The sequence below is a fragment of the Onychostoma macrolepis genome, chromosome 08 (assembly GCF_012432095.1).
Source record: "Onychostoma macrolepis isolate SWU-2019 chromosome 08, ASM1243209v1, whole genome shotgun sequence".
NCBI lineage: Eukaryota > Metazoa > Chordata > Actinopteri > Cypriniformes > Cyprinidae > Onychostoma > Onychostoma macrolepis.
The window spans coordinates 29,108,968-29,136,685 of record NC_081162.1 but is presented as its reverse complement, the minus strand read 5'-3'; the positions used below and the strand labels follow the sequence as shown (position 1 = coordinate 29,136,685).

Here is a 27,718-nt window from a genome sequence, read left to right as displayed (position 1 = left end):
TTGGCTAAAAATAAAAACTAAAGCTAATGCATTATAATGTAATACAGTGGTTGCTATCCCAGTAGATCCCGAAAATAACAGTAAAATAAGTACAAAATACATTACATTTTTCCATTTCTGTATTCATCGTCTGTTGTTTCCGGATCTACTGAGACTCATCACACCTGACCTCGAGGCCAGAGACACTGAAGACCAGAAGAAACTGTTCAGATGTTCGAAGGAAGAAAATAGTTCAGTTGGGGAGTGGAGTTATTTAATTTATATAATTATTTAATTTGTTTTCGTATTCAATTGTTTTGTCTCCCAAAATGCAGTAAAGAGATGTTGATTTATGACAAACAATTTAAAAATTATTCAGATTTAAATTATAATAGCAAAATATTATAATATTTCTATTATTCCTTTGTGCAGTTTTATCACTAAATTAATGTCAGCCATCTTTAAAGACCAAGAAGAGGGCGTGGCTTTGGTGAAACCTCCAAATATCTGGCATCTCTGAAAAGCCCCGGATGTGCTCTTTACAGACTTATAACAGTGACACGTGAGGTCTCAGAGAAATCCACTAAAACACAACCACAGAGGCAAAAACTCCATAACTGCGTCACAGGAGGATATCATGAAATAACTCGATTTTCAGATATAAGTAAGTGTATTTTGGCCCTTTATAGATCATGTTAGCTGCTAGGCGACGGGTAAGGAGCTTGATGTTAGTCTGATCTATGCATAAAACCTTGTTCCAGATATGGGTGTCATGTCATAAAATATTTTTAATAAGACTTTGTATTTAATGTGAATTTAATAAAAACATCGTAAGTTACTAATTATAACACTTTCATTGTAGGCCTACAGAAAGACAGCAAAGAATATTTTGAATGAGAAACTCACTGAGATCTACCAAGTGAACAATAAATCAATAATAAGATACAAACTTTTCTATAAATACAAACCCAAACTTTTCTATTCACTAAAACCTTTGTATTTGTTATTACTTTTCAATGACATGTATTTAAACAAAACCAAATTCAAGAGAGATTGAACCATTCCGTGTTCTTTTCTGCAAACATACTTTGCTAAAATGTCACTGCAGATAAAAGTATGTAAAGCTCAGTTATATAGTAACTTTAGCATATAAGCAAGTCAACCTGCCATACACACAATAGCACAGGGAGACGCCAAAGGACTGCATATGAACTACTGCACGGGGGCATTCAGAATCACTAAACACACCAAAATACAAGTGAAAAATGAAACCGCTCTGAACTCAGCGATCTTCACGTGAATATACTGAGCTGTATGATGTTATGTGATGTTGCAGTGATCAGTGCGCTGACAGCGCATCGATTATAAAGGACACGACGCGCCTAATGCACGGCTCCTGTCTGCTACTGTAATCATCTTTATCTTGCTTACAATCGTCGTCCATCAAAGCTTTAGGCTACTAGACACTGGCTTCTTTTATTCAGCCGAGAGCTGTAGTCTGCGTATTACAGCAATTACAGTAAATCAGCCTCCAGTATCAGTATCGGCCAGTTTACTAGATTAAAAAAACTGAATCTGAATCAGTCATGATCGGTGCATCACTAAAACTAAATTAAAGGCCTTAAATTAAACGTACAATCTGGGCTGTCTTCTTCTATCAGTTCTTCGAGAGGCAGATCTTGTCCTCCATGAAGGCTGAGGTTGGCTTGGTTTGAAGCAGATACTGAAGCAGTCGCGTGGTTTTCATGCGAACGAAGCTTCGGACGTCACAGATCTCGCGCGTTTGACCAAACCAATCCAGCTCCGATAACATGCTTCGATGTGAAACGTGCTGGTTTTTGATACAAGCTTCGAAGCTTTGGTGCTGAACGTAGCATTACTTTATTTACACTGCTGTTCACTTGGACACATTTTCCAGCTGATGTGCTCGGTCTGAAGCGGCGGATCGCTCACGAGTCTTGTCTCCACGCTGGAACAGCTCTGTGGAGCAAACACACGGAGAAATCATGTTTCTGACACGCATCTGCTCCCGTGTGAGTGTGTTCTCATGTACAGCACATGTCTCTGGTTGTTGAGTACCTGTGGAAGATCTGAAACACGGGTCCGGTCCCAGACGGGCCGGTCTCTTTACTGCGCTCCTGCCAGGCTTCAGTGAGCCTCCAGAGTCGGGACGGATCCCGGCCGATGTGAACCGCCACCTGACGCCACAGCGAGAAACAATACACTTTAATATATGCTAAATATATGTTGTTAACAGTGAAGCTCAATGAAATATATTTTTGAAATAAAAAATATTTTTAGTTTCAATATATTTTAAAATGTATATTTCCAATCTTACATTAGCCTACAATTAGATTAAATGCAAACATGGATGGAAAAGCCTATTAGAGATCAAACCTAGATTTATAATCATTTAATAATGTACACTACAAGTCAATAGTTTTTGATCAGTGAGATTTTTAATGTTTTTTAAAGAAGTCTCTTCTGTTCAACAAGCCTGGATTATTTGATCCAAAATACAGCAAAAACAGTAAAAGTTTTAAATATTTTTACATTTATTTTAACTGTAATTTATTTCTGTGATGCAGCTGTATTTTCAGCATCATTACTGCAGTCTTCAGCGTCACATGATCCTTCAGAAATCATTGAAAATACAGCTGTGCATCACAGAAATAAATTACAGTTTAACACATATTCACATAGAAAACAGCTGTTTTAAATAATAAAAATATTTCACAATATTACTGCTTTAGCTGTACTTCGGATCAAATAAATGCAGGCTTAGTGAGCAGAAGAAGATTCTTTTAAAAAAACATTAAAAATCTTACTGTTCAGAAACTTTTGACTGGTAGTGTGTGTGTGTGTGTGTGTGTGTGTGTGTGTGTGTGTGTGTACATATATGTATTTAAATATATATTGTATTTACTTTTTCGAACATCTTACATATTCATACATTATAGACGACAAATTAAGTATTTTATTGGATTGAAATATATAGGGCAAAATATGTTTTGAAAAATGTTTTGATAAAAATATATTAATATTTTTTAAATATATTTTCAAAAATAGACAAAAAAAAACATACTGGTGGAAAATAAGATTACCTAAATATATTCTGAAACATTTTATGGAAATATGTCAAATTTTATATTTTTAAATATATGTGACCCTGGACCACAAAACCAAGTCTCAGTCATAAGCAGCACAGCTATATTTGCAGCAATAGCCAACAATACATTGTATGAGTCAAAATTATACATTTCTCTTTTATGCCAAAAATCATTAGGATATTAAGATCATGTTCCATGAAGATATTTTGTAAATTTCCTACCGTAAATATATCAAAACTTAATATGCATTGCTAAGAACTTCATTTGGACAACTTTAAAGGTGATTTTCTCAATATTTAGATTTTTTTGCACCCTCAGATTCCAGATTTACAAATAGTTGTATCTCAGCCAAATATTATCATATCCTAACAAACCATACATCAATGGAAAGATTATTTATTCAACTTTCAGATGATGCATAAATCTTAATTTAGAAAAATTGACACTTAAGACTGGTTTTGTGCTCCAGGGTCACATTTTATAAAATCTATTTTTTGTTGTACAGTTGTAATGTCTGTTCAGCAAACCTTCTCCTTGAGTTTATCTAGCGCCCTCTGCCGCTCGCTCTGCTCCTGCTCTTTACTCTGCTTCTCCTGCAGTTTTTCCTCGAGGCGCGTGAATCCTGACGAGAGAGAGAACAACTGAGTAACAGAGTGAACACGAGCGTCGGTCTCAAACACAGAGCTCCGCTCACTCGCTGCTGGAAGCGTCGGATGCCTTGAGCCGCCTGCCGCTGGCGCTCCTGTCTCTCCTGCTGCTCCTGCGCCTCCTCCTCCAGCAGACGCTGCTCCTCCTGCTCCTTCTTCTGCTGGAGGTGCGTCTCCACGAGCAGCTTGAGCTCCAGCTGCCGGCGCCGCTCCTCTTTGGCTCTTCTCGTCTGCAGGATCTGGTCTCTGAGCTGCTGCTGTCGCTCCTGCTCTCTCTGCTGTGTTCTGCACCTCCTCCAGGCCTCCAGCCGCTCAGACGCCTCCCTGCGCTGCTCCTCCTGCTCCTCCTCGTCCTCCTGCGGCTCCTCGTCTCCGTCACGCTGCTCCCGCTGCTGCTCCCGCTCCCTCCGCTTGCACGCTCTCCATCGACAGATGGCCTGGAGGACAACACCACAAAACCTGTCAGGAGGGTCAGTTTTTTGAAATTGAGATTTATGTATCATATGTATCATAATCTTTCCATTGATGTATGGTTTGTTAGGATATGATAATATTTGTCTGAGATACAACTATTTGTAAATCTGGAATCTGAGGGTGCAAAAAAATCTAAATATTGAGAAAATCACCTTTAAAGTTGTTCAAATGAAGTTCTTAGCAATGCATATTACTAATCAAAAATGAAGTTTTGATATATTTACGGTAGGAAATTTACTAAATATCTTCATGGAACATGATCTTAATATCCTAATGATTTTTGGCATAAAAGAAGAATCCATAATTTTGATGCATACAATGTATTGTTGGCTATTGCTGCAAATATAGCTGTGCTGCTTATGACTGCTTCTGTGCTGCAGGGACACAGATGTGAAACAGATACTGAGTGAAAAAGTATTTGGCCAAAAACATACTTGAGCAAAAGTAACTTTAAATTGCACAAAAGTATTTAAAAAGCAAAAGTAACCTATAGAGAGGAGATTCTTGTTTCATCATATTGAATGATCTTCACAATGCAAAAGAAATTAAACGAAACAAAACAAAATGGCAATAACAATTATTTTTTAAAAAACCTAAAAACAGATTTTTGGAAAAAATAAATAAATAATCCATCTTTCTGTCTATAATACAAGTGCACACAATACTAATATTTTAAGGGAAAAGTGCATCTGAAGAAAGAAAGGAATAAGCGTGAGTAAAGGATAAGAAAGTTTAATTTCTGGGTGAGCCAGATGTGATTCAGAAACCAGAAATATATTTCAGACAGAATACAAGCACTTGTGTTGAATTAATGAGAGAAAGAGAATTAAAAACATGCAATACTGACTTTGAGAAGCGTTCTCTATTTAACACCACTGTCTGTAACAACAATTCATCTTAGAATTGTTTATTTGGTGCATTTACAGGTTTGTTTTCAGCAAATATTGATATGTAATTATTTGTGATTAATTAGATTAATAATTGAGCAACTCATGTAATTATTTAGATATAAAAAATAATTCATAGATAGCTTTAATTGTTGCTCAACATCTAATTATGATACCACTTGAAACATTTTTTGGAAATTTGCAAAATCTAATAAAGACAAAGCAATCATGGCCACCAAAACACCTAACTTTCCCTAATAAGAGTTATAACTGAAGCTGAAATGTGCGTGAAAACAACCCTCATTGTTTCTCGCACGTCAAGCGTGCGTCTGAGCTTCTGTTTCCATATTTAATGTGCGTATGATTAAACAAAATGTAAAAAAAAGTACAACTAGTCCATTTAAACTGCACTTGAATGAAGTACAGATCGCCCAAAATAATATTTAAAGGGATAGTTCACCCAAAAACATCTTAATCTGTGTTCTGAAGATGAACGAAGGTGTTACGGGTTTGGGCGAGTGATTAATGACAGAATGGATATTTCTGTAAGGTCAGGGGCTGGTCACCTCTCTCTTGTCGTCCTGCAGCCGGCGCAGCTCCAGAAACCACTCCTCGTGCCGCTTCACCTCCTCCTCCGTCTTCTCAGGTAAATAAAGCCGTGCTTCTCGTCTGTACGAGGGCTTTCCTCGGTGCTTGGTCCACACCTTCAGGAAGCTGCGGTGGTCGAACTCGTCCCAGCCGCCGGCTCTGCCTCCCGTCTGCTGGAGGAAGGTCTGGAGCGCCGTCACCTCCTCCGGGACACTCCTCCAGTCGCACGGCTTCTCGGAGCGACGAGGACAGGCCTCGGCTCTCACAGACAGACTCCAGGAGTCCATCTTCCTCTCGAAGGCGCAGATCTCCTGCCAGACGCTCCTCTCGTCTTTCAGGAGCTCCTCAAAACTACAGCAGACGAGGTGTTTGAGAGAAGGAATACACTCGGGGCATCTCGGCAGAAACAGACTTCGTACCTCTGATGTTGCGTGTCTTTGAAAGCACTGATGGAGTTCTCAATATCGGTCATGGTCTCTCTTAATTTGTCGATCACTGAAATTCAACAGAAATGAATGCATGAGCAGCATTAAAGCCAGTGGTTCTGAGGTAAACTGTGGTCAGTGTTGTGCTCACCGTCTGGAGACGGTTTGACATCCATCAGCTGCTCCTGGAATCTGAAGACGTCGTTCTTGAGTTTCTGCAGCTGCTGCTCAACTTTCATGACTGATGGACAAACCAGCCGATATTAATAATTAATAACTAGCCCAAACATCAGAACTCCCACACTGGAATAGATGTTTTACACTCACTCTTAAGCATTATGCATTATGCACAGTTTTAACCTGGAGATCACTGTATGGGGGAGTAGTAATCATAAATGACACCCTCTTTACTAAAAGTTCCATCTTTTGTCTCATCATCAAGCACTGGTGGAATATAGAATGGGTAACATATTTCAATACGCATTTTTAAGTCAAATACAATTTATGCAATAGGTCAAAATTTTAACCACAACCAGCGATTAAAGTTGAAAAGTAGCACTAGAGATGGAAGAAACGAAGATATTTGAAGCTTCGAATCAATGGAAGCAATTGCGTGGAAAATGATTCACAGTTTCGAGGCGCTCGCTGGTGACACCTGCTGGTCAAACTGTGTCAATGCAACAAAAACTCAGGCCAAAACATGCATAAAAACAGCTTTTACACACCCACTGCAAATGTTTTATTGTAACTTATTAAATTATTAAGTTAATGTGATCAAATACCATTAAATATGAAGTGTCTGCATAATATGTGTTCTTTTGTTTTATTGATTTGCGGTGCTTGTTTTGTTTGTTTTATGGAAGGCTTGTTTAAAGAGGCTAAGTGACTGGGTACATCACGTGGTTTGATACGCGCTGCGAAAAAAATGATTTGCAAAGGTTTCAAAGCTTCACGAAGCACTGAAAGCGCCTCTCTACGGAGCCCCTAAAGGGACATACATGGTGGGAGTAAAAAATATTTTTCAAATGTTTGCGTTCCCTCAAGAAACCTTTGCTTCTCTCGCAAAACCAGTTGAGTTCAGACAAACACTTCTTGTTTACTGTACAGCTCGCAGTGGTTCATAAAACGCTTAACGCGGCTTAATGAAGATGATAAAAAAGATGTGTATTAAAAATATGTACTGTGAACATGCAAGCAGATGAGCCCAAAATATAAGCTCAATTGAATAGAAAAGCGCGCTTAATGTGGCTTAATATAAAAAAAAGTGATAAAAGCCCAAATTTGATATTTTATTAAAGATATACACTATTTACAGTAAAGCAACGTGCTAAGAGTTTTTTTTTTTTTTATAATGTTTTGTCTAACGGGGTGAAAACACGGCTCTTCTTGGCCTCTGTGTAATATAAACTGTAAACAGATTTGGTATTTTTAAATCACTGTCTTCGTTCATTAGTCTATAAGCGTTTTCTATTGCATTCATATTCTGTGCATTTCTGCTTTTTTAATAGTAATATTATTAATGAGGTTATTAATATTAGCCTAATAATTTTATCAGTATTTGATTATGATCGAGTTTGGTCCTCCAATGTCACTGTTTTAAAACATTAAGCGGTTTAGAATGTCCCAAGCGTGTCTTGAACTGAGCACCGCCTGTGTTTCTTTATACTGTAGTGTAAGTTCAAGATAAAGCTCTATGAACGCTTCACTGTAAACAGAGCTGTATGAAGCACTGCAAGCTGTTAGTAAACCGTGTTCGTCCGAACTCAACTGGTTTTGTGAAAGAACGCAAATTTCTTTGCAAGAGAAGCAAAACTTTCTCAATAGTATTGCGAGAGGATGCAAAAAAAATTGAAAATATATATTTTCCTCGCACCCGGACCTTTTGTCCAGCACCGCGTCCCTTCAGGGGCTCCGTACCCACCAGTGATGAGACTGAATGAACGCGACTTCACTCCTGAAACTGCGAGGATTATCAACGATAACACAGTGTATTACAGTGAGATATGAAGCACACATGACTCTGAACCTGTAACACACAGAAGCTGATGAAGCTCGTACCGTCCGCCGCGAGCTGCGCGTTCATGTGATCCCGGAGCGCGCTGGAAGCGTCTCTGAGCTCGTGCCTCCTCGCCTCTCTCTCCTCTCTACACACTCTGAGCGAATTCATGAATTAATGAATTAATGAAGAGAGGCATCTCTAATAAACCACACAGACACGAGGAACTCTGTGAAACACAGATGTACTCACAGTCTTCGGAGAGCTTCCGTTTCCCGCAGAAATCCCGCCGCAGACATTTGCTCAAAAGCGCGACGCAAAGCCAGACACGATCAAAGCGAACGGATCTAATAACCGTTAATCAGACGCAGAAACCGAGATAAAACACGTCAAATATCAGCCAATGATCTGTGTGCGGCTTTGTTTGAACTGTTGCTATGGTAACGACGCCCTACAACGTCATAACTACCATAGATCTTGCCTTTCATCAAAGCAGAGGTCAGGGATCTTGGGCTTGAAAAGGTTGGTGACCAGTGGGTTAAACTATTCAACAGAGAAACAGACTTTTTGAGCAACATGACACAAGCAATTGATAATGTAGGAAACAGCAGACAACTGTACATGATCAATCGCATGAATGTACCGAAGCATTTGCTACTTGTTCAAAAATCGACAAACTGCTTTAATAATGAGCACAAGTGAGATGATGTGGACGCTGAACATATAGTTTTGAGAATTTCAGTTGATCTGCCTGAGAAATGTACCAAAGCAACGAGAACCCTGGAAAAACCTGAGAAAAACTTGTAATGCATTGGTTCACATTTTAAAAAAATTGCAAAAATGTCAACAATTCTGTGTTTTTCTGTCAATATGGGGTGCTGTGTGTACATTAATGAGGAAAAAAAAAAAAGAACTTCGATGATTTTATCAAATGGCTGCAATATAACAAAGAGTGAAAAATTTAAGGGGGTCTGAATACTTTCCGTACCCACTGTATATGTGCATAGATGTATCTACAGTATGTATGCACACTTACATTTTACACATTAATTGAACTGAATTGAATCAACACTAAACTCAAGATGTATAATTCCACGACTGTCTTGCTACAGCTGCTTAACATCAAAATGTGAATTGGTTACTAATCTAAAACTGTGCATTAATCTGTAAAACTAACACACATACTCAAAATGAACAGAGATGCAAGAAAAAATGTGTTTTCATACAGAAGTGTTTACCAAATTACACCAAAGAGCTGTGAGTATTGTATAATATGTAGGCCTATATGTTTTACAGTTGCAAACTGGGTGTAAAGTACTTAATGTGCTTTCTAAAAATGAATTTTTTTGCCTCAAGTACCATTTCACAGCTATTTTTGAAGAAAATGTAAAATGATATGATTTCCTATTCTGGTGGACAGTACTACAGTCTTTATATCTCAATTGAAATGGCTAGCATTTAACAGTTTACTATTAATCCTCTTAACATTAGAAATTTATGGAACCCAGTCAACTTCTGTTTGACTCAGTATCCATAATAAGACGTTGTCAGCAGTTTTACTTCTGTTACAGGCATTTTGCTCGTGAAGGGTCAAACAAATGTAAAAAAAATAGCTAAACACTTCACAATTTGGAAAACTTTTGCTATGAAGGTATGTAGATTATATATGCCAAGTTTTAGGATGAATTAGAAAAGTTGACTTTAAGAATATAAACTTTACAGACATAAAATAAAACGTAATTTAACCCTCTGGTTGTCTTCGGGTCAATTTGACCCGGAGATGATGTTCTTTTTCCCGAAAATACTAGTTGATATTATCGCATTGGACTAAAACCTACTGACTTCGTTTACACAGGGTACAAGTACTTCTCAGAAATTTTTTGTGAATTTTCATAATTTTTTGTGGGTTTTATTTCACCTCGTCACACTCGTGGTGTTCCCGGTCAAAAATGACAGGCCTACAAACAATTGCTTATGAATCTCTCATTATGCTATATTATCACCAAATATCGGATTCAATCTTTTTGTCAACTTGTTTTCTTTCATTTAGGACTGGTGTTATGGCCCATAACCATTTTAAGGCTCGTTAAATCAAACAACTAAATAAAGGATACATATAAAAGAGTCACAACACCTGATGTGGATTTCAAGACGCCTCCATTTAAGGTCATGTTCTGAGTTAGAGATCTCAAACTGAAATTGGACCAATCAGATCTGAGCAAAGTGACACATGTCTGACACAAAGTCACTCCCCAGTTTCTCTCGCTTCAAATTAAAGGTCACTAGTACTAAAAAAAATGTGTCTGGCTTTAATGATAATTACTTAAGAGTTATTTTATATGATTTGATTTATATTATTATTAATCCATTACACACAAGCAATTTTAGTTTAAGAGTTATTGTATATATTAACATTCATTTAAAATAAATTATATATTTAGTCATTTTGCAGACGCTTTTATCCAAAGCGATTTACAATTGGGGAACACATAAAGAGATTCTTCTTAAAGAGGCAGTCAGACACGCCAAGCCTGCGTTCAGCCCCAACGAAACGGTGCAAAACGTTTTTTAAACGGAAACGGCGGTGCGTTGATGATGATACGGTGCTTTTTTTGAGAGATAAAGTACAGTTGCCCGCAACTCTGCAGTTAGTGAATGAATTCTCTGATGCTTCTGCATTAATGCTAAATGTTACGAAATGTGAAATAATGTGCCTTTATGATTCAAACGAAAAACTTTTGTGCAATATCCCAAAAATAGTGCAATATTTGACTATTATTGAGTTCTATTGACCAAAGCAGAAGGGGTATCTAGATTTATTTATCCAGCATTATCTCTTTTTGTTCAAGATTTTACTTGTAAAAAAATTAATGCTTTGTTTACACAATTTGTTTGGAGCTGAATAAACATCATTTAAGAAAGGAAGTTCTTCAAGGGCCAAGAAATGAAGGTGGATTTGAACTTTTGGATTTGTTTTATTTAAATTATACCTTTAAAGTAAAATGGCTTAGAAACTGCCGACTTAAATCAGACTCAGTATGGTTTTTTATACCATACAGTATTTTTAAAAAGGTTGGAGGACTGCGTTTCTTGTTACTGTGTGATTACTCTGTTAATAAATGACCTGTAGCATTGTCCAATCTCCATCAACAAGCTCTTAAGGCTTGGAAGTTACGCTATGTTCATAACTTTTCCCCACATACAGTAATCCTGTGGAATAATGCTTGTATTACAGTTAACCGGAAATCTCTTTATTTACAGAGCTGGGTGGATAAAGGTATTTATTTTTTATCCGACATTTTAGACCAATCAGCTCATTTGCTTTCCTATGAAAATTTCATGAACAAATGGTTATTTCCTATTAAATATAAAGAATATAATCCCCACAGGTCTGCTGATGTTGATGAGAAGTCATATAATATCTGTCGATCTGAACCTGTACTTTGTCTAAATGGGGTTGACAATTAATAGTAAAAAGTGTACAAATACATTTATTAGACAAATATTTTATAAAAATAGATCCCTAAAGCCTAGAGGGAAATATATATAATATATCATCATCACAGATATTATGTGGAAAAAAGCTTGGTCGCTCCCTCATCGATTCTGTATTTCTAACAAACTTAATTACATTTGAAAATCCTTCATAACATTTATGTTAGTAATTATACTCGGCCAAAATTTATGGATATTGATGGAAACTGCTCGTTTTGTTCAGATCAGCCAGAAAAATTGGTACATCTTTTTTATGAATGCTACCATTCAAAAAGGTTTTGGGGCGACTCATCCTTGTATGTCCAAGAGAAAACTGGTTATAGTTGTGATCTGAATTCAAAAGATGTTTTATTTTATTTTGAATCAAAAAGTATATCTGTTAACTATGCTGAATTTTATGATTTTCTTTGGTAAGTTTCATATGCATAAAAGTAAAAGAAATCATTCTAAACCTTGTTTGAATGTTTTTATGGTTGATGCACATTCATATATGGATTCTCTTCAGTTTATTGATAGTAAAAAAATGTAAAGATACAATTATATTTGCTAAAGAGCTGAATTTAACTGAAAAGTGATTTCATATATGCTGTCTTTTGGATTATTGACATTTAGCTGCTGTCTTTTCTTTGTATTCTTGTCAAAATGTATTTTGTATATTCATTTCTGTAATGTAGACTGTAAACCCACGTTTATTTATTTATTTATTTTTTGGATGTCTTGATATAATCGTATTTTTTTTTTCTTTTTTTCTTAAAAAACAAAACAAAACAAAACCTCAGGATCAAAGCCTGAGTTGACAGAGAAAGTTGATGATCAGCATCATCGTACCAACAAAGCCAGATTGGAGTGGTTTGGTTTTGTCAACTTGAAACTAATCCTGTAACCCTGAGTTTGTTCATCTATCATCACGGTACAGGCCCCTGTTCTCAGAATAAAGATCTTACCTGACTCCCGAAATGAAAATAAAAACTGGTGAGTCTTCCCTCACTCAGCTCTTACTAACTAAACAAAACGTGAACTAATAAATAAATAAACACTACCCGGTACCAATTAAGTAACAAAGAATATAACATATAAAAACACAAAGTTATACGTTAAACCTAAGTATAGAAAAATAGACGTGATGAGCGAGACGCCCGTGAGATGAAAGGGTCACACAGACACACATAACGCTGGTTTTGTGTTTCATTTATCTGAGAGTAGGTACCTAATTTTTTTGAGTGAAAAAAACATGTATAATTTTCACAATATGAGATAAATTATTAAAATTTGCACTGTTTATCACACTAGTGTGCTTTAATGTTTAATCAGGAAGTTTGCTTGGAAATGCTTTTATTTTGTAAAAAAAAAAGAAATTATTTTTTTTTAAATAAAAGGCACAAAGTCACACTTGTGGGGTTCCACAGCCATTCAAAGTGAATGAGGAAGAATGAAAATAGGAGAAACAACTAGATATGTATCCAATATTGCCACTTGCCATTGTGTTACGTATCAGAATCAGAATCTGAAAAAAGAAAGAGCTTCATTGCCAAGTATGCAACAACAACACACTGACAAAAATAAGAAGAATAAAAATAAAAAAAAAACACACATGTAAATATAAATAGACACAGGTAAAGTAAAGTGCACAGGTAAGCCTGGCATGGTCCCGTCAGGCTGGGGTGGGACGCGCCGGAGTGCAGGGGCGAGTGCTGGAGCTGCACTCTAAAGCGCTACTAAACTGCAGTGGTAACGCAGTGCACTTCATTTCTAGCGATTATCGCCGATTTGATTGCACAGATACCTTTTAAACTAAACTGAGCTGGACAATGACATCTCTGAATTCAATAATGAAATGCCTTTAACTGAAAACTGAGTGTTTAGTCTGATCATTATACATTACTGACACTCTATCCTCCAATTTGATACTGTTAAGTGCTTTGACACAATCTGTATTGTAAAAGCGCTACATAAATAAAGGTGACTTGACTTGACGCAAACTGAGCTGATCTGAGCGGTGTCAAGCCGTACCGTGCAGTGGAAAAGTGCCATTTCTTAAACGCAGCCGTGATTTGCGGGGTCGATTTGAGGATATTGAGGACCTGTTGTTGCTGCTGAGGGGAACTTGGCGATTTTTACAAGCGCAGCAGGTCCTGCGGCACTCCTGGAGCAATGCTGCTGGCCAACCCTCTTTGCTGCATGCCTTGCTGCTGCGGGGCCTGTGGGTGTGCCTGCTGGGGAGGCATGACGGCCTGCATCTGCATCATTTGTGCCTGTTGCAGCATCTGCGCTACCGGAGACTGCTGCGGGGCCATGGCCATCTGCTGCGGCGGCACTTGCTGCTTCGGAGGTGCCTGTGGATTCTGCATGGACCCTTTCATCCCAGCTGGCCACTGGCCAGGCTGCATGTTCTGAACCATCTGAGGGCCACGAGGGGCCATCATCTGCATGGGACTCATCATGCGAGGCTGGTTCATCTGCATGCCATTCACGTTCATCCTGTTGTCTCGCTGCTGCTGCTGAACTTTGGTCATCTCTATTTGTTTTGCAACCTTCAAAGCCTGCTGCTGCTGCAGATAGGGCTGCGGCTGCTGTTGAGGTGGCATAGGCAGGGGAGACTGCTGCTGGGGCAGAGGCAAGGACTGCGGGCCTGACTTACCCTGCGACCCGAATGTAGGTGGTTGGTTGGGGAAGGGTTGCACCATTGCAGCCACATTCAGATGCATCTGCTGGGGCTGGTAGGCTAATGCCTGCCAGGTCTGAGGTGTATTAGGCTGCTGCAGCTGCAGCTGCTGAGAGTTGGGTGTCCCCGGACCTCCTGAGGTAGTTGGGAAGGGCAGACTGGGCGGCATTCCTCTGCCCTGCATGAGTGCCATGTGCGCCTGCTGCTGAATCTGCTGCTGGATATTGTGCTTGATACGGAGGCAGAAGGGCACGGGGCAATTGTTCTCCTGGCAGTGCTTGGCATGGTACCAGCACAACATGATGAGTTGCTTGCAAACAGAGCAGCCTCCGTTGATCCTGCGCTCGCAGCCCCGGATGTGCTGCATCACTCTCTTCATCTTCTGACAAGATGGCAGAGAGCAGTTGGCGTTGCGGCACCGGCAGGCATGCAGCAGTGCCTGGATGTAGCGATGGATGCGGAGGCGTTGACTCTCCTGTGGGCTCTTGTTGGCCTCACTGCCCTGGTTGCTGTCGTCGTCTAGGCCCAAACCCCACTTCTCCATTTGGTGCTCATGGCCCTTGGAGTTGTAGCAGTTAATGCACAGATCAAAGTCCTGAAAGAAATCAGAAGAATTTATATCGTTTTCTAGATAATCATAACATAGAATGTTAATTTACTGCTGCAGAACTGGAGATTGGTGATATATTTACAGTCAGAGACAAGGAAGGTTCGCTCCTTGAGAGTTTTAAACCTGCAACTTACTAGTTTAAACCTCAGATCCTAATAAAGTGGTGATAAAATAGTAGCATTTCTGTTTTTAAAAAACACCTGTTTTATAGCAAACAATGGCAACACACTAAACTGCTGTCAAAGCCATAAAAAGACGACTGACCTCGCAAACGGTGCAATGCCAGCGTGTCTCTACGTGGTGCTTGCATTCGCTGCAAGTGTACACAGATCGGCGCTGATTGCGTAGCTCCACCAGCATGCACATAGTGCTCCATTTGCTGCGGCGTAGGGAACTGAACTCCCAGTGTTTGTCCCGGGCCAGTGTCAGGAAGGCATCACGGCTGTCCATCAGATCGCAGGTCAGCAGGGGATCAGGATCCGTTATTGGAGGCAAGGTGTTGATCACTGGACCATCATGCAGGTGGATCACGAAGAAGACCTGGATTTTAGGAAGCAAGAGCTGTTCTGGTCAACGCTTGGCACATTCTGACCAAAATAAATGGTATTCAGGTAAAATAAATAAATAAAAATTGACTGTGTCAGGTCCAACCTCTTTGTGCTTCTTCATTTTTTCATATAGCTTCTGGGACAGATCATCATTTGGCATCCCAGGCTTCTTTTTATTTGCACGGCTCACGGCTCTCTTATTTTTGTTGGTCTTTCTATTGTTCTTTTTGGCATTCTTGCTGTCAGCTTTGGTTCCCTGTGGAAGACGACGATGGCATTTAAAAAACTGGCTACAGACTACACTAAATAGTCAATCACACCATTCGTCTCTATGACTAACCTCTGTTGTCTCAGAGGAGGCTATATTCTCCTTCTTCCACTTCTTCTCTTGTTCCAGCTCCTTGATGCTTTCCTCCAGAGCATTGGGCCAAAAATCACCCTCGAAATAGGGCAGCCTGCAGGCACTTGGAAGCCGGTCCTCTGTGGCCTGCTTAAATATGTCCTGCATAACACAAGCGAGTCATTTTGTGAGTCATATCTGAGTCAGTGTGACGTTAACCCATTGTGATTGAAAACTAACAGACCGCGAATTCCTTAAAAACAAATTCAGCATTGGTGTACCTTGTAGTCATGGATGATGCTTTCTGCACGGGCTTTGTCCAGCATTTTGCGGTACCACTCCTGCAGTCTTTCAGGCTCGGGAATCTTCTGATCAGGAGGGTGAGCGTGGAAGATGTAGTCGTCGCCTTCTCTAGGTGGACAGGCCCAGATATGAGCAGTCACATACCTATAGGTGGGAAAAATCAAATCCATTAGTGCATAATCCTATGAATGCCATTAGATTACAAAAGCAAGTTTTTCAACAGTGTTAATGGTGAACTTAAAATAAAGATTTCCAAGCACGTTTCCAGATTTGCTTTTAGTTGGGCAAACAGTTTATGAATGGCTTATTTATAGTGTACTTTTTCATTTTAATCTGAGATTAAAGAAAGCACATCATTTTTAATGGACACTTAAAGGTGCTGTATGTAGGATTTTGACTCTACTAAAGCATAAAAATACCATAATATGTTTGCAGATATTTAAGAAACATGCTAAATTAGCATACTTGTTTATCTGAAAAACAATGCTACAGTCAGTTATTCTCCGGCCCGGAATGTCTGTGTTTGTTATGGTTTGTGAAAGCCGCCCACTGCCAGTTTACCCGATTGTATTTCGGCACCGCGGGATGCCAGTTGGCGGAAAACACAGCGTATTTAATTTCATTCATTGTCATGTGCGCTCGTTCCTGTTGGTGTCGTTAATCTGGCAACCTGCGTGTGCGTCAAGTCTGAGGAGGAGGGGCCTGGTGAAAAAAAACATCTCCAATATTTTGAATTTGGACCTTAATACCTAGTTCAACCGCTCGGTGTCAATCCTACATACAGCACCTTTAATTTCTAGCGATTATCGCTGATTTGATTGCACAGATACTATTTAAACTAAACTGAGCTAGACAATGATTCTGAATTCAATAATGAAATGCCTTTAACTGAAAATTGAGTGTTTAATCTTATCATTATACATTACTGACACTCTATCCTCCAATTTGATACTGTTAAGTGCTTTGACACAATCTGTATTGTTAAAAGCGCTGTATAAATAAAGGTGACTTGACTTGACTTTAAGAAAGGATTTTAAACTTCAAGGTGGCACTTACCCAAGTTTCTTAACATACTCCAAATAGCCGCTGAGGATTTCATGGTAAACTGCAGTTCTTAGCTCTCGAGGCTTGAAGAAGTGAACACTGTCCAGATATGAAATGTATACCCGTCTAGAAATAGAAGACAAGACAATTAGTCAATACAGCCTCTTCAAGGCACAATTCAGGTTTTTTGGGGGTTTTTTCCCACTGATCAGTATTTGCATGATACCTGGTGTTAGGAAAGGGACAATCAGATCCATATTCCTGGAACTGCAGTTCCGTCTATCTGCTGCGCTCTGGGCTGTGATTACAGCAAATCACAATGGATTATTTACCAAGAGATGTGGATGTATGGGATTCTTTTGATTAAATATTTCACATTTTAGTATTTTAGTTAGCAGGTTCATAATGAATCTTGCGAAAGGTTAAATTCGCGTGCGAGACTGCTGATTTGCCAGAAAACTAATTACTACTAACTAATTACAGAAAACTAATTACTTGTAAATTACTTGTAAACTAAATAATGTTAGAGTAAAAAGGATTTGTTTGTACTATTAGTATTATAATTCTAGAGAAGAACGTTCAAATAATCTCAGTTAACTAAATATACAAGCTAGCTGCAGTGATTTTTACGATGATAATTGTATTGCAATCAAATTCATATGCATCAATATGTCTGAGATCATCTGCAGTGGCTGTGTCCTGCTTTTACAGTAGCTATGTGAGCAGACTTATACGTACAGGTGCTCACCAACCAAAACACATCTAACTGACTGCAACAAAACACAGAATCACAGTTTTGTTGCTAATTTAGCACAGTGATGACTAGTGAAAACTGCTTTATTAATTTACGTTAAAAAATGAGGTGGAATTTATGTAAATGACAGAATTCTGGGTTAACTATACTTTTTATTTTTTTTCAAACCCCTGACTTTTGTTTTTCTGGAGAACTCAAAAGAAGATACTTTGAAGAATGCTGGTAATCAAAACCAACAGGTTTGTCACGTGTAGACGACATAAAGGGAGTAGATGATTTTTTACGCTACGAACGGCGCAAACTAATCTCACAAGCGCGGTGCTGATCAGTTAAAAAAATTTAAATAAAAAAAACTTAAATGTACGCACACATATGGTTAAAACACTAAGCACTAACGATATGACATTCACAAAGGAGTCTAGAGTGATACACGTATTTAGGTAGATTCTGAGGCACATTACTTTGAAAAATGAATGTAATCCACTGCATCCTCAGCAGCTCAGATGTTGGCAGAAAATGAAGACTCTTATGTTCATTCTTGCATGCAAACACTGAGCACCGGGATTGCTTGTGAGACATTGTTGATGTTACATCTGCTCGAGCGCGGAGAAAATGAAGAACAGCGTAACCGCTGAGGGCGGAATCTATAGCAATGCAGGGCTGTCAGTCAACCCCCGTGGCCCCGCCCTCCGAAATGTGACTTCACACTGCGGTGAGAATCAAAACGGCGGGCCTAGTGAGACTGACTTGGTTTAAAGGGAATTAAAAAATGAGGAGTGGGTGGATTTTTATTATTGTAGGGTGGTTGTGTTCACACACTGCCAACACACATTTATGTACAAACATGTAAAAGTGTCGGCGATTCTCTCAGATCGCGTCTTTGATAATTCACACTGCGTGTTTATCAATCGCGTGAATGAGTTCCGATTTGCCTCCGATTTCAGTAATTTGTCGGCGATTTATCAAAACCTGTCGGCGAGTGAAAAATCGAGCTAAAATCGTGCAGTGTGAACTCGGCATAAATTTCGGCTAATATCGGATCTGGGGCCGGATTCACGAAAATCTTCTTAAGAAATAAGTTAAGAAATTTCTTAAGATAAATTCCACGAAGTTCGGATTCTAAATTCTTGAAAAATTCTCAAGTTCTCAAATATATTCTTAAGAACATCTTAATTTTTTTCTTAAGAAGAAAATGACAGTCTTTATCTGAGTGAAAACATGATGCACTGATAAACTCACTGCGCTTCCTGCAGATTACCATATAATAATCATAAGCACGCACTCTTTTTTGTCGCAACTTTGCAACTCGTGCACATCCCTATTAATAGTCCTACTATGTATTATATGTAGCTAATTTTGTTGTAATGCTTAAATGTAACAATTAATTTGAAATAACCCAATAAATGTATTAAATAATTCTTACTGTTTAGGATTTAAGACAAGTCTGGGGCTGTCCCAAATTTAAGAAGTTATTTACGATGATTTTTAAGAAGATTCTTTTCAAGAATTTGAATTCTTCTTGGTTTTGTCTTAAGAACAATCTTATGAAAAAAGATAAGAATATTCTTAAGAATTTTTGGGAATCCGGCCCCTGGTCCGGTTGATTCGGCCCAGAATCTGTAAGTGAGTACACGGGCATCCAGGCCAGGTGCGGCAGATGGATCCGGGCCGATGGGTAAGTCTCTAGCAGGTGAATTTAGCTGAAACTGTCCCGAGTGTATGGAGAGGGATTGTGTATGAGGCAGATGTAGCCTATCGGCAAACGTCAAACTGGTAAGTTTTCACTAGACTTTAGTGCAGTCAGCAGTTCGCTTGACAGTAAATAAGGATCTAATCCTAAAGTATCTATTTGTTTTTAAATACCATTGTTTTCCGTTGTTGGTGAAGTGTTATTTTGGTTTCCGATCACCAAGGAGAGGCTACTCAAGGTCCTAAAGATGGTGGCCGCAACAAAAAAAGTCATGTGACTGAAACCCATGAATACTTGATTCATATCCTCTGTGACGTTACCTGGATTTCATCCTAGGTTTGACCTCCACGGTCTTATCAGAGCTGGCGACCACCCGAACAAACACCTCTCCAGCCTCGGTGTGTTTCTTCCTCTTCAAGAACTTATTCACTCGGTCCTCGATGTGCGAGCCCAGTCTCGTGCTCTGCAAGCCTGATCAGAACAACACAGAGGGTTACCTCACTCTGCAACAGACAGAGAAGCAAGCAGCAAGATGCTTCAAAAGCACTCACTTTTAGCAGAAAACTTGTTTTCCTTTCTTGTTTTCCCGGACTTCTTCAGGCAGTTGTCACAGGTGAAACTGTTATAGGAAGGAGAGACAAACAAAGTAGCTGTAAGCTCATGTCATGCTAAACTCTTCAGGAGAATCGTGGTATAAGATGCTTACCCTGATGGCCAGATGACGCCATAATGCAGTACGCAGATTTGATGCATCTTCCGACCACAGTCTTTACATTCAACAAAGCTGTTAGACAGAAGCTGTTGTTAAAAATGCAATTTTGACAAGTGTGGTTAATTAATCACACTTTTACAGTATTTGCATTAATATGCATTAGTATACATGCTATTCAAATAAAGTACATACAGTATCTCACAGAAGTGATTATATCTTTTCATGTGACAACACTGAAGAAATTACACTTTGCTACAATGTAAAGTAGTGAGTGTACAGCTTGTATAACAGTGTAAATTTGCTGTCCCCTCAAAATAACTCAACACACAGCCATTAATGTCTAAACCGCTGGCCACAAAAGTGAGTACACCCCTAAGTGAAAATGTCCAAATTGGGCCCGATTAGCCATTTTCTCTCCCCAGTGTCATGTGACTCGTTAGTGTTACAAGGTCTCAGGTGTGAATGGGGAGCAGATGTGTTAAATTTGGTGTTATCGCTCTCACTCTCTCATACTGGTCACTGGAAGTTCAACATGGCACCTCATGGCAAAGAACTCTCTGAGGATCTGAAAAAAAGAATTGTTGCTAACGTTAATAATGTTAATATAACAAAGACTATCTGCACAAAACGCCCCGAAGCATGAACGTGTCTGCGCGGCTCTGAATGAATGAACTCCTTTACGCATTCTTCACGCAACAATGTGCAGAAATACAGGAACTAAACTCTAAAAATTCACAGCGTTTTATTATAACAGTGTTCTCATTATAATGTTATGGGCATATGACAGTCCCAGTCATAGTCATTAATATTCTGCATAGTTGTTTGTCCTGCGCACTGAAGAGATCAGCACCGTACAATGAAGCGCTTTACTGCAGCGATTCAACCAAATGCATCTTATATGAGATAAATAATATATACACGAAACCGGCTGAAATGTTTTGAAATCACTCGGATCCTACCTGATCGGAAAAAATCCAGTCTTTCACTCTGCGTTAGTTTCAGTCTTGTTAAAATTTTAAATCCCTGCCGCCAAGATGCTCCTCTGTAGGTCACGGATTATGGAAAGTGAAACTTAAATCTATAGGCTAGGGGTGGTTGGATTTATTCACGCACGTTAAAATATTGATTTAAAGCTTTTTTCTTTTCAGATTCTTATTTACAGCATTATCATAATAGGCTGTATATTAACTTGGGAGAAAACGGTAGTTCAATGTGAAATCAGACACTGAGCACCCCTGTATAGCCAAAATGGTATGATCATAACACCCCGCGAATATTCGACTGTGAGATTGGGAGTCGAATCAGGCTCCTCGAATCGAAGCATCGAATCGTCGACTATTCGGGGACACCCCTACAAAATATTGACACTTTGGGCCCAATTTGGACATTTTCACTTAGGGGTGTACTCACTTTTGTGGCCAGCGGTTTAGACATTAATGGCTGTGTGTTGAGTTATTTTGAGGGGACAGTAAATTTACACTGTTATACAAGCTGTACACTCACTACTTTACATTGTAGCAAAGTGTCATTTCTTCAGTGTTGTCACATGAAAAGATATAAAATATTTACAAAAATGTGAGGGGTGTACTCACTTCTGTGAGATACTGTAGTGTACATAATCTAAAACCCATTGGAGGGAAAAAAAATAATGAGACTTACGGCTCAGGGTCCAACATGTCATTTTTCTTCTTCTCAAACTGCTCCTTTGATATCACACTGCAGAGAGACGTACAAGATAAATTCTACCTTCAAACATGCACAACTCATTTTTAAAGATAAATTGTGTAATTTAAGGCAAAACCTCAAAGCCTTCTGGGCAGCAGAAGATGCATACGTCTGCGGCTGGGCCGGGTCGTCTCCCAGGGTGACAGTGTCTTTAATCTTGTTGAAGCACTTCTCACAGAAGTGATACCTGTCGGCAACAAGACCATATTTAGATGAACTGGAGCCGGCACACAAGAGCACAGGCAAACCGGCGCACGGAGAGCAGCACAGCACACGAGTCGAGCAGAGATTGACACACAGCAAACAGGCCAAAGCAGAGCACAGGTCAGCATTCAAACTCACAAATGAACGTTAAATAAAAAAATAATGGATAGCTACTAGGGCTGTGCATCACCAGCAAAGTCACGATACGATACCTATCCCAATACAGAGGCCGCGATACGATACATACCACGATACGGGTCTGCACTAAATTTCACCTCAGAAGAACTTAGTAAAACAGTGGTTTATTGAACACTGCATACTCTAGGGTCATTCTAACTATTGGCAGAGCAGCAGTTGACCTCTGCATTACGAAGGGCCTCCACAACTCTACCACAGCACAATCTAGGTTACTCCCCAACAGGTACAATATTCAGATTGTTTGCATCTTGTTTTTATAAATAATGTACTAGTTCAAATATAATGTACTAGTACTCATTCAAATATATTATTAAAATCATCTTTACATTGCTGGTATTATTGCACATTAACACACTCTCTACATTTAAAAAATAAAAACAAAAATTGCAAGCGTCCTAATGCTCCGTTTTCACTGTAGCTCACACTCAAACGTTCAGTCACACACACATCACGCTGCACGTCATCAGGAAGTGCTGCCATTTGGAAAGCTGCTAGAAACAACGCATACCTCGGCACCACTGATCATGCCATTGATTACCTGTCGTGGTAGCTGTAATATGTGGCGTCTCTGGAGATGGTACAGAGCAGTTTCCCATAGCAGCAAAGTGTCTGAGGTGAAAACTCATACTGTGCAGACAAAAAACAAAACAATTCTGTTTAGTGCAACTTAATTCAAGGATTACAAAAGATAAAAAACGCACCAGTGTTATTTTAGTATTATGTACTAGTATAGTGTTTATTAATTTTTTATTTGCTGCTTTTTAAAAAAAATATATATTTTCTGTTTTCATTACTACTTGAAGTTTTAGTTATTTTCAGTGATGCTCCATCAGGACAAGACCACGGGAATCAGATAATCCCTTTACACAGTCTGACACGGCTGCGGTTGGAACTGAACTGCGGGTTCGTCTGGTCAGAGGAGAACTGACCCCCGACTGAGTCTGGTTTCTCCCAAGGTTTTTTTCTCCATTCTGTCTCGGAGGGAGTTTTGGTTCCTTGCCGCTGTCGCCTCTGGCTTGCTCAGTCGGGGACACTTCATTTCTAGCGATTATCGCCGATTTGATTGCACAGATACTATTTAAACTAAACTGAGCTAGACAATGACATCTCTGAATTCAATAATGAAATGCCTTTCACTGAAAACTGAGTGTTTAATCTTATCATTATACATTACTGACACTCTATCCTCCAATTTGATACTGTTAAGTGCTTTGACACAATCTGTATTGTTAAAGCGCTATATAAATAAAGATGACTTGATGCACCAAAATGAAATGTCAAAAACAGAATTCATTAATTTTTAATAATGTAATAATTCATAAATAAAAATATATTTAATAATCAACACTCAAAATAAAATGTAAATTAAATATTTATATCAAGGCAGTTTTTATATCAACTTTAAATTATATTATTATTTTTCACTCCAATTTGAATAAATAAAAATATAAAGTGTCATTAAAAAAAAAAAAAAAAAAAGTTTACATAATTTACATTATTTAAATTTCATTTTAATGGCTCAGACTTTGTTTTATACCAAACATAACAAAGAACAAATCTTATTAAAATAGTCTGAATATAAACACTTATCATAGGTGTACCGTAGTGATTCAGGACAAGCCAAATACACGGTTTGGAAAATGGATTCATGATGTACTCACTTATTACATACATTTTGTAAATTATGAACAAAAAAAACAAAAACCGTTACGGACTGCAGCTTTAACAAGAACAATGCTGAACTGCACACAGAATATCTCCAGAGAAGCTCTCAGTTTCATTTGAGAGGAGTTTGAGCTCATTTGGAGCATTAACCCTAAGCTAACCACTGCTGTCCAGGAGGAAGAAGCTCCAGTCCTCACCTTGCGTCCACAGCAGTATCCCAGACCCTGCATGACGGGGTCAATTACCCGCTCGAACACCTCGGCCAGCTTCGAGCAGTGCTTGTACACTCGAGATGTCTTGCGGTTGTAGAGCCAGGCGTTCTTGAACATCAGCCAGATGTCGTCAACATACTGCCAGGGCTCCTGGTACTGCCCGGTGTCCAGCTTCCTCTTGATGGTGGAAAGGTCGATTGGGTTCTTTACAATGTCAAAGTAGTCCTGAAAAATCAAGATTGAATACATGGTGATTACAGCACCCTGCATCAAATTTACAGTCCCACTTTATATTAGGTGGCCTTGTACTTACATAAAATAATAAGTACAATGTACTTGTGTTCATATTGTATTGCAAAACACTTTTGCTGCTGTTGAGGTGGGATAAAAACGGCCACAAAGACACGATTCCTGTCTTCCTTCGAGTCAGATTTCAACTATTTGTATGAATGATTTTAAGTGCATTAAAGCTGCTGCATGTATACAATTTGAAAAATCGTTATTCTTATTTTGTGAAAAATTGTTTTTGAAAGCTTTTATTGATATTTTTGAATTTAACATCAAATTAGGTAATATTACACCAAATCAGCAGAACTTCTTTTTTTACAAGAGGCAGAGCTGTTTTATCTAATATACTTAGATCATTTGTAGAGATATCCATAATATTAGCTCAGTAGATAGGTGCATGATATTTACCGGGATGCCGAGTGCAGTGGGATCCACCGGCTGGCGGAAGGGCAAGGACTCTGGGTGACGATACAGAGCTTCTAGTGTTTGCATCAGCGCCTGTCTGAGCTCCTCCGCTTTGAAGACTGTAACAAATGATGGTATGTGATTGAAACCGCATTTAGTAACATCTGCAACTTGATTTAATGTTTTCAGAATATTGTTTTTACATTTCTTGCGTGACTGGGCAGATTGACTGGATGGTGTGGTGCTGGACACTTCTGGTTCCTTCTCCTCCGTCTGTCCCGACTGCAGAGCCTGGTTCCCGTACACACCCCCGTCTGAGCCAGGGAGCGCCGTCTGGTTCAGGCCTCCCATCATTGCTGGTGCCTGTGGAAACCTGGAGGGAGACATGCCCATCTGCAAAAGAATGAAGAGAAATTAGATTTGAGCCACAAAACTATGTTTTTGCCCTAACAAAAAAACTATTTTGGCACAACAGAAGTGATAAAGCTATTGATAAGTTTACTTTTTAGTGAAACAAGCTTCTGTTTGTTGAGGCAAATCCAAAATGGCAGGCGAAACTTTAGATGAACTGAGAAAACGGTTAAATCTAACTAAAAATACTGTTAAGTTTCAGTCATGGTTATGCATTCTTGTATTTTATACCTGTAATATTTCTGTGCTATTTGCATAGTGTTCTGAGTGCAAGTGTGCGTATAGTACAGAGGAAGTGAGGACTCTTATGTGAGGGAGATCGCTGCTTCCAGAGTTGAGATGGGTTGTGGATGGCTATGGCGCTTGTTGAATAAAATGAGTTTTCCCATTATGTTTAAAACCGTTGTCTTTTGTAGAGTAACAAATACACAGTTTTAAAGTATAACAGCTCTGACTACACAACTGCGTCTTGCTGCTCACCGCTGGAACGGTACCCATGCCCATCTGAGGAGGGTGGGTCATACCGGACGCAGACCGAGGAGCTCCCACCGCTGACGGGGACATCTGCATGGTCACGGGGCTGAACTGGCCCAACCCTGAAGAACATGATCCAAAAAACAAAAAAACAAAAAAAAACATTAAAAAAGTTTTTTCTGTTGAACGGGAGATTGAAGCTTTTGAGTAATTCCTGCGCTACCAGTATGACCTGCGACTGCTTTTATCCCTGTCCAAGTCAACATGAAACCGCATTCTCAAACTATTTCTGTAATATGACATATTTCAGAGTGCAAATAATTTTCTTAAATCTATTGTTTTTGCTAATATTGCTGTAACTGATCAAATTAAGGTTGACCTCAAATGTGGTCACTGTTGACAAAATTTCAGAAAGGCTGCTGTTTTGGGAGATAAAGTTATTACATTCCGCCAAAAAGGAATCAAAGATAATATAGAAGAATGTACACTACTGTTAAAGCTTGGGTTCAGTGAGATTTTTTAACAAATTAACACTTTTATTCAGCAAAGATTCATTAAATTGACTTTTTTTTTTTTTTTAAATGCTGTTCTTTTGAACTTTCTATTCATCAAAGAACTTTGAAAAACAAAATGTATAAATTTTGGCAAAAAATATTAAACACAACTGTTTTCAACATTGATAAAAGAAATATTTCTTGAGCAGCAAATCAGCATATTAGGCTCATGAGACACTGAAGACTGGAGTAATGGCTACCAAAAATTCAGCTTTGAATCACAGAAATAAATTACGTTTTAAAATATATTAAAATAGAGTTATTTTAAACTCTAATAATTTTTCACAATATTACTGTTTTTTTTTTTTTATAATTAATTTTTAATCTTAATAAATGGAGCCTTGGTGAGCATTACATACTTCTTTTAAAAACACTTAAAAAAAAAAAAAAAAAAAAAATAAAAACACCACACCTTGACCTCAAAGTTTTGAACGGTAGTGTATATATGTATACAGAAAGAAACACCATACCTTGAGGGACGTGCATCCGGGTCATCGACTGATTTGGCACACAGGACATAGGAACATGCCCATCTGAGGAAATAAGGCATATTTTGAGCAGCTAATCAATAAAGCACCCAGGAAAATACAACAACCAGAAGATCAAAGCATTAAAAAACAAAGCCACTAACTCGGAGGCCGGATGGCTTGTCCAGGTCCCACAGTGTTGGGCTGCTGAGGACCCTGAGAAAAAAACCCTCTCTTCTCCTCCATACTGGAATTCTTATACAGAAAGTGGCAATTCTTACCCTGGACACAAGATATTAAGAGATATTAAACAAGGGCCACCTGGTGCCTTCGTACAGTTACAAAAAAACGTCCTGAAGGAAGGCTGAGTCGTAGCAAGAAGGTTTGTGCACTTTACCCTGCTGTCGGCAGACTCGTACATGTCCCCTTCCACCTCACGCTCACAAGGGACCGGGTTCTCCATGCGTCTGCTATTAAAAATAATTGATGAAAAACTGTTTTAATTTTTTAGAAATTTACCAAAAAAAAAAACAAACAAACAAAAAACACACTAATTTTCTATGAGTACCTCTGATCAGCCTCTCTTCTGGGCCTTTTCGAGGATGAAGAGGCAGCAAGAGGGCCTTCCTCAAGTGGTCTTTTATGTTGCTTCACCTGAGCGCCTATATTAGTCATTTCAAAATACAATAAATTTGGTGCCCAAATATACTAAAATCAAAAATACTAATTGGTTGTGATTTGTGTTGTTTTATAGTGTAAAGTTTATGAAATGCTCTTACTCCTTCGATCAGGGGTCCGGTGGTGTTGGGTTGACATGTGCCTGGTCTCGCTCTTGAAACCAAAACAGAAGT

General features: G+C 38.8%; 2 protein-coding genes across 3 annotated transcripts; both read right to left on the bottom strand.

Moving 5' to 3' along the window:
- Positions 1–669: 669 nt before the first annotated feature.
- Positions 670–8,879, bottom strand: LOC131545630 (coiled-coil domain-containing protein 112). 2 transcript variants are annotated; one of them, XM_058784642.1, is made up of 9 exons: positions 8,359–8,879; positions 8,148–8,263; positions 6,262–6,351; positions 6,105–6,180; positions 5,664–6,036; positions 3,784–4,173; positions 3,617–3,730; positions 2,059–2,177; positions 670–1,959 (listed from the first exon to the last, which is right to left on the bottom strand). In XM_058784642.1, the coding sequence occupies exons 1-9, from the start codon at positions 8,403–8,405 to the stop codon at positions 1,929–1,931; spliced, it is 1,356 nt and encodes a 451-aa protein (XP_058640625.1). In that variant the 5' UTR covers positions 8,406–8,879; the 3' UTR covers positions 670–1,928. The 2 variants fall into 2 exon arrangements, 1 of the variants encoding a protein (XP_058640625.1); XR_009272469.1 differs by having other exon boundaries at positions 673–1,959; positions 3,617–4,173; positions 8,169–8,263; positions 8,359–8,876.
- Positions 8,880–12,883: 4,004 nt separating this feature from the next.
- LOC131545307 (CREB-binding protein-like) lies at positions 12,884–27,336 on the bottom strand (the record flags this gene model as incomplete). Its single annotated transcript, XM_058783988.1, is given in 21 exon segments — positions 12,884–14,858; positions 15,138–15,413; positions 15,525–15,677; positions 15,762–15,923; positions 16,043–16,208; positions 17,121–17,234; positions 17,335–17,387; positions 17,857–17,878; positions 19,873–20,023; positions 20,104–20,171; positions 20,259–20,336; positions 21,924–21,980; positions 22,066–22,176; positions 22,930–23,018; positions 24,254–24,493; positions 24,965–25,080; positions 25,165–25,354; positions 25,853–25,968; positions 26,871–26,933; positions 27,032–27,149; positions 27,265–27,336. Coding segments are annotated over 21 exon segments (3,762 nt in total), but the record flags the coding sequence as incomplete, so codon positions are not given.
- Between the last annotated feature and the right edge of the window lie 382 nt (positions 27,337–27,718).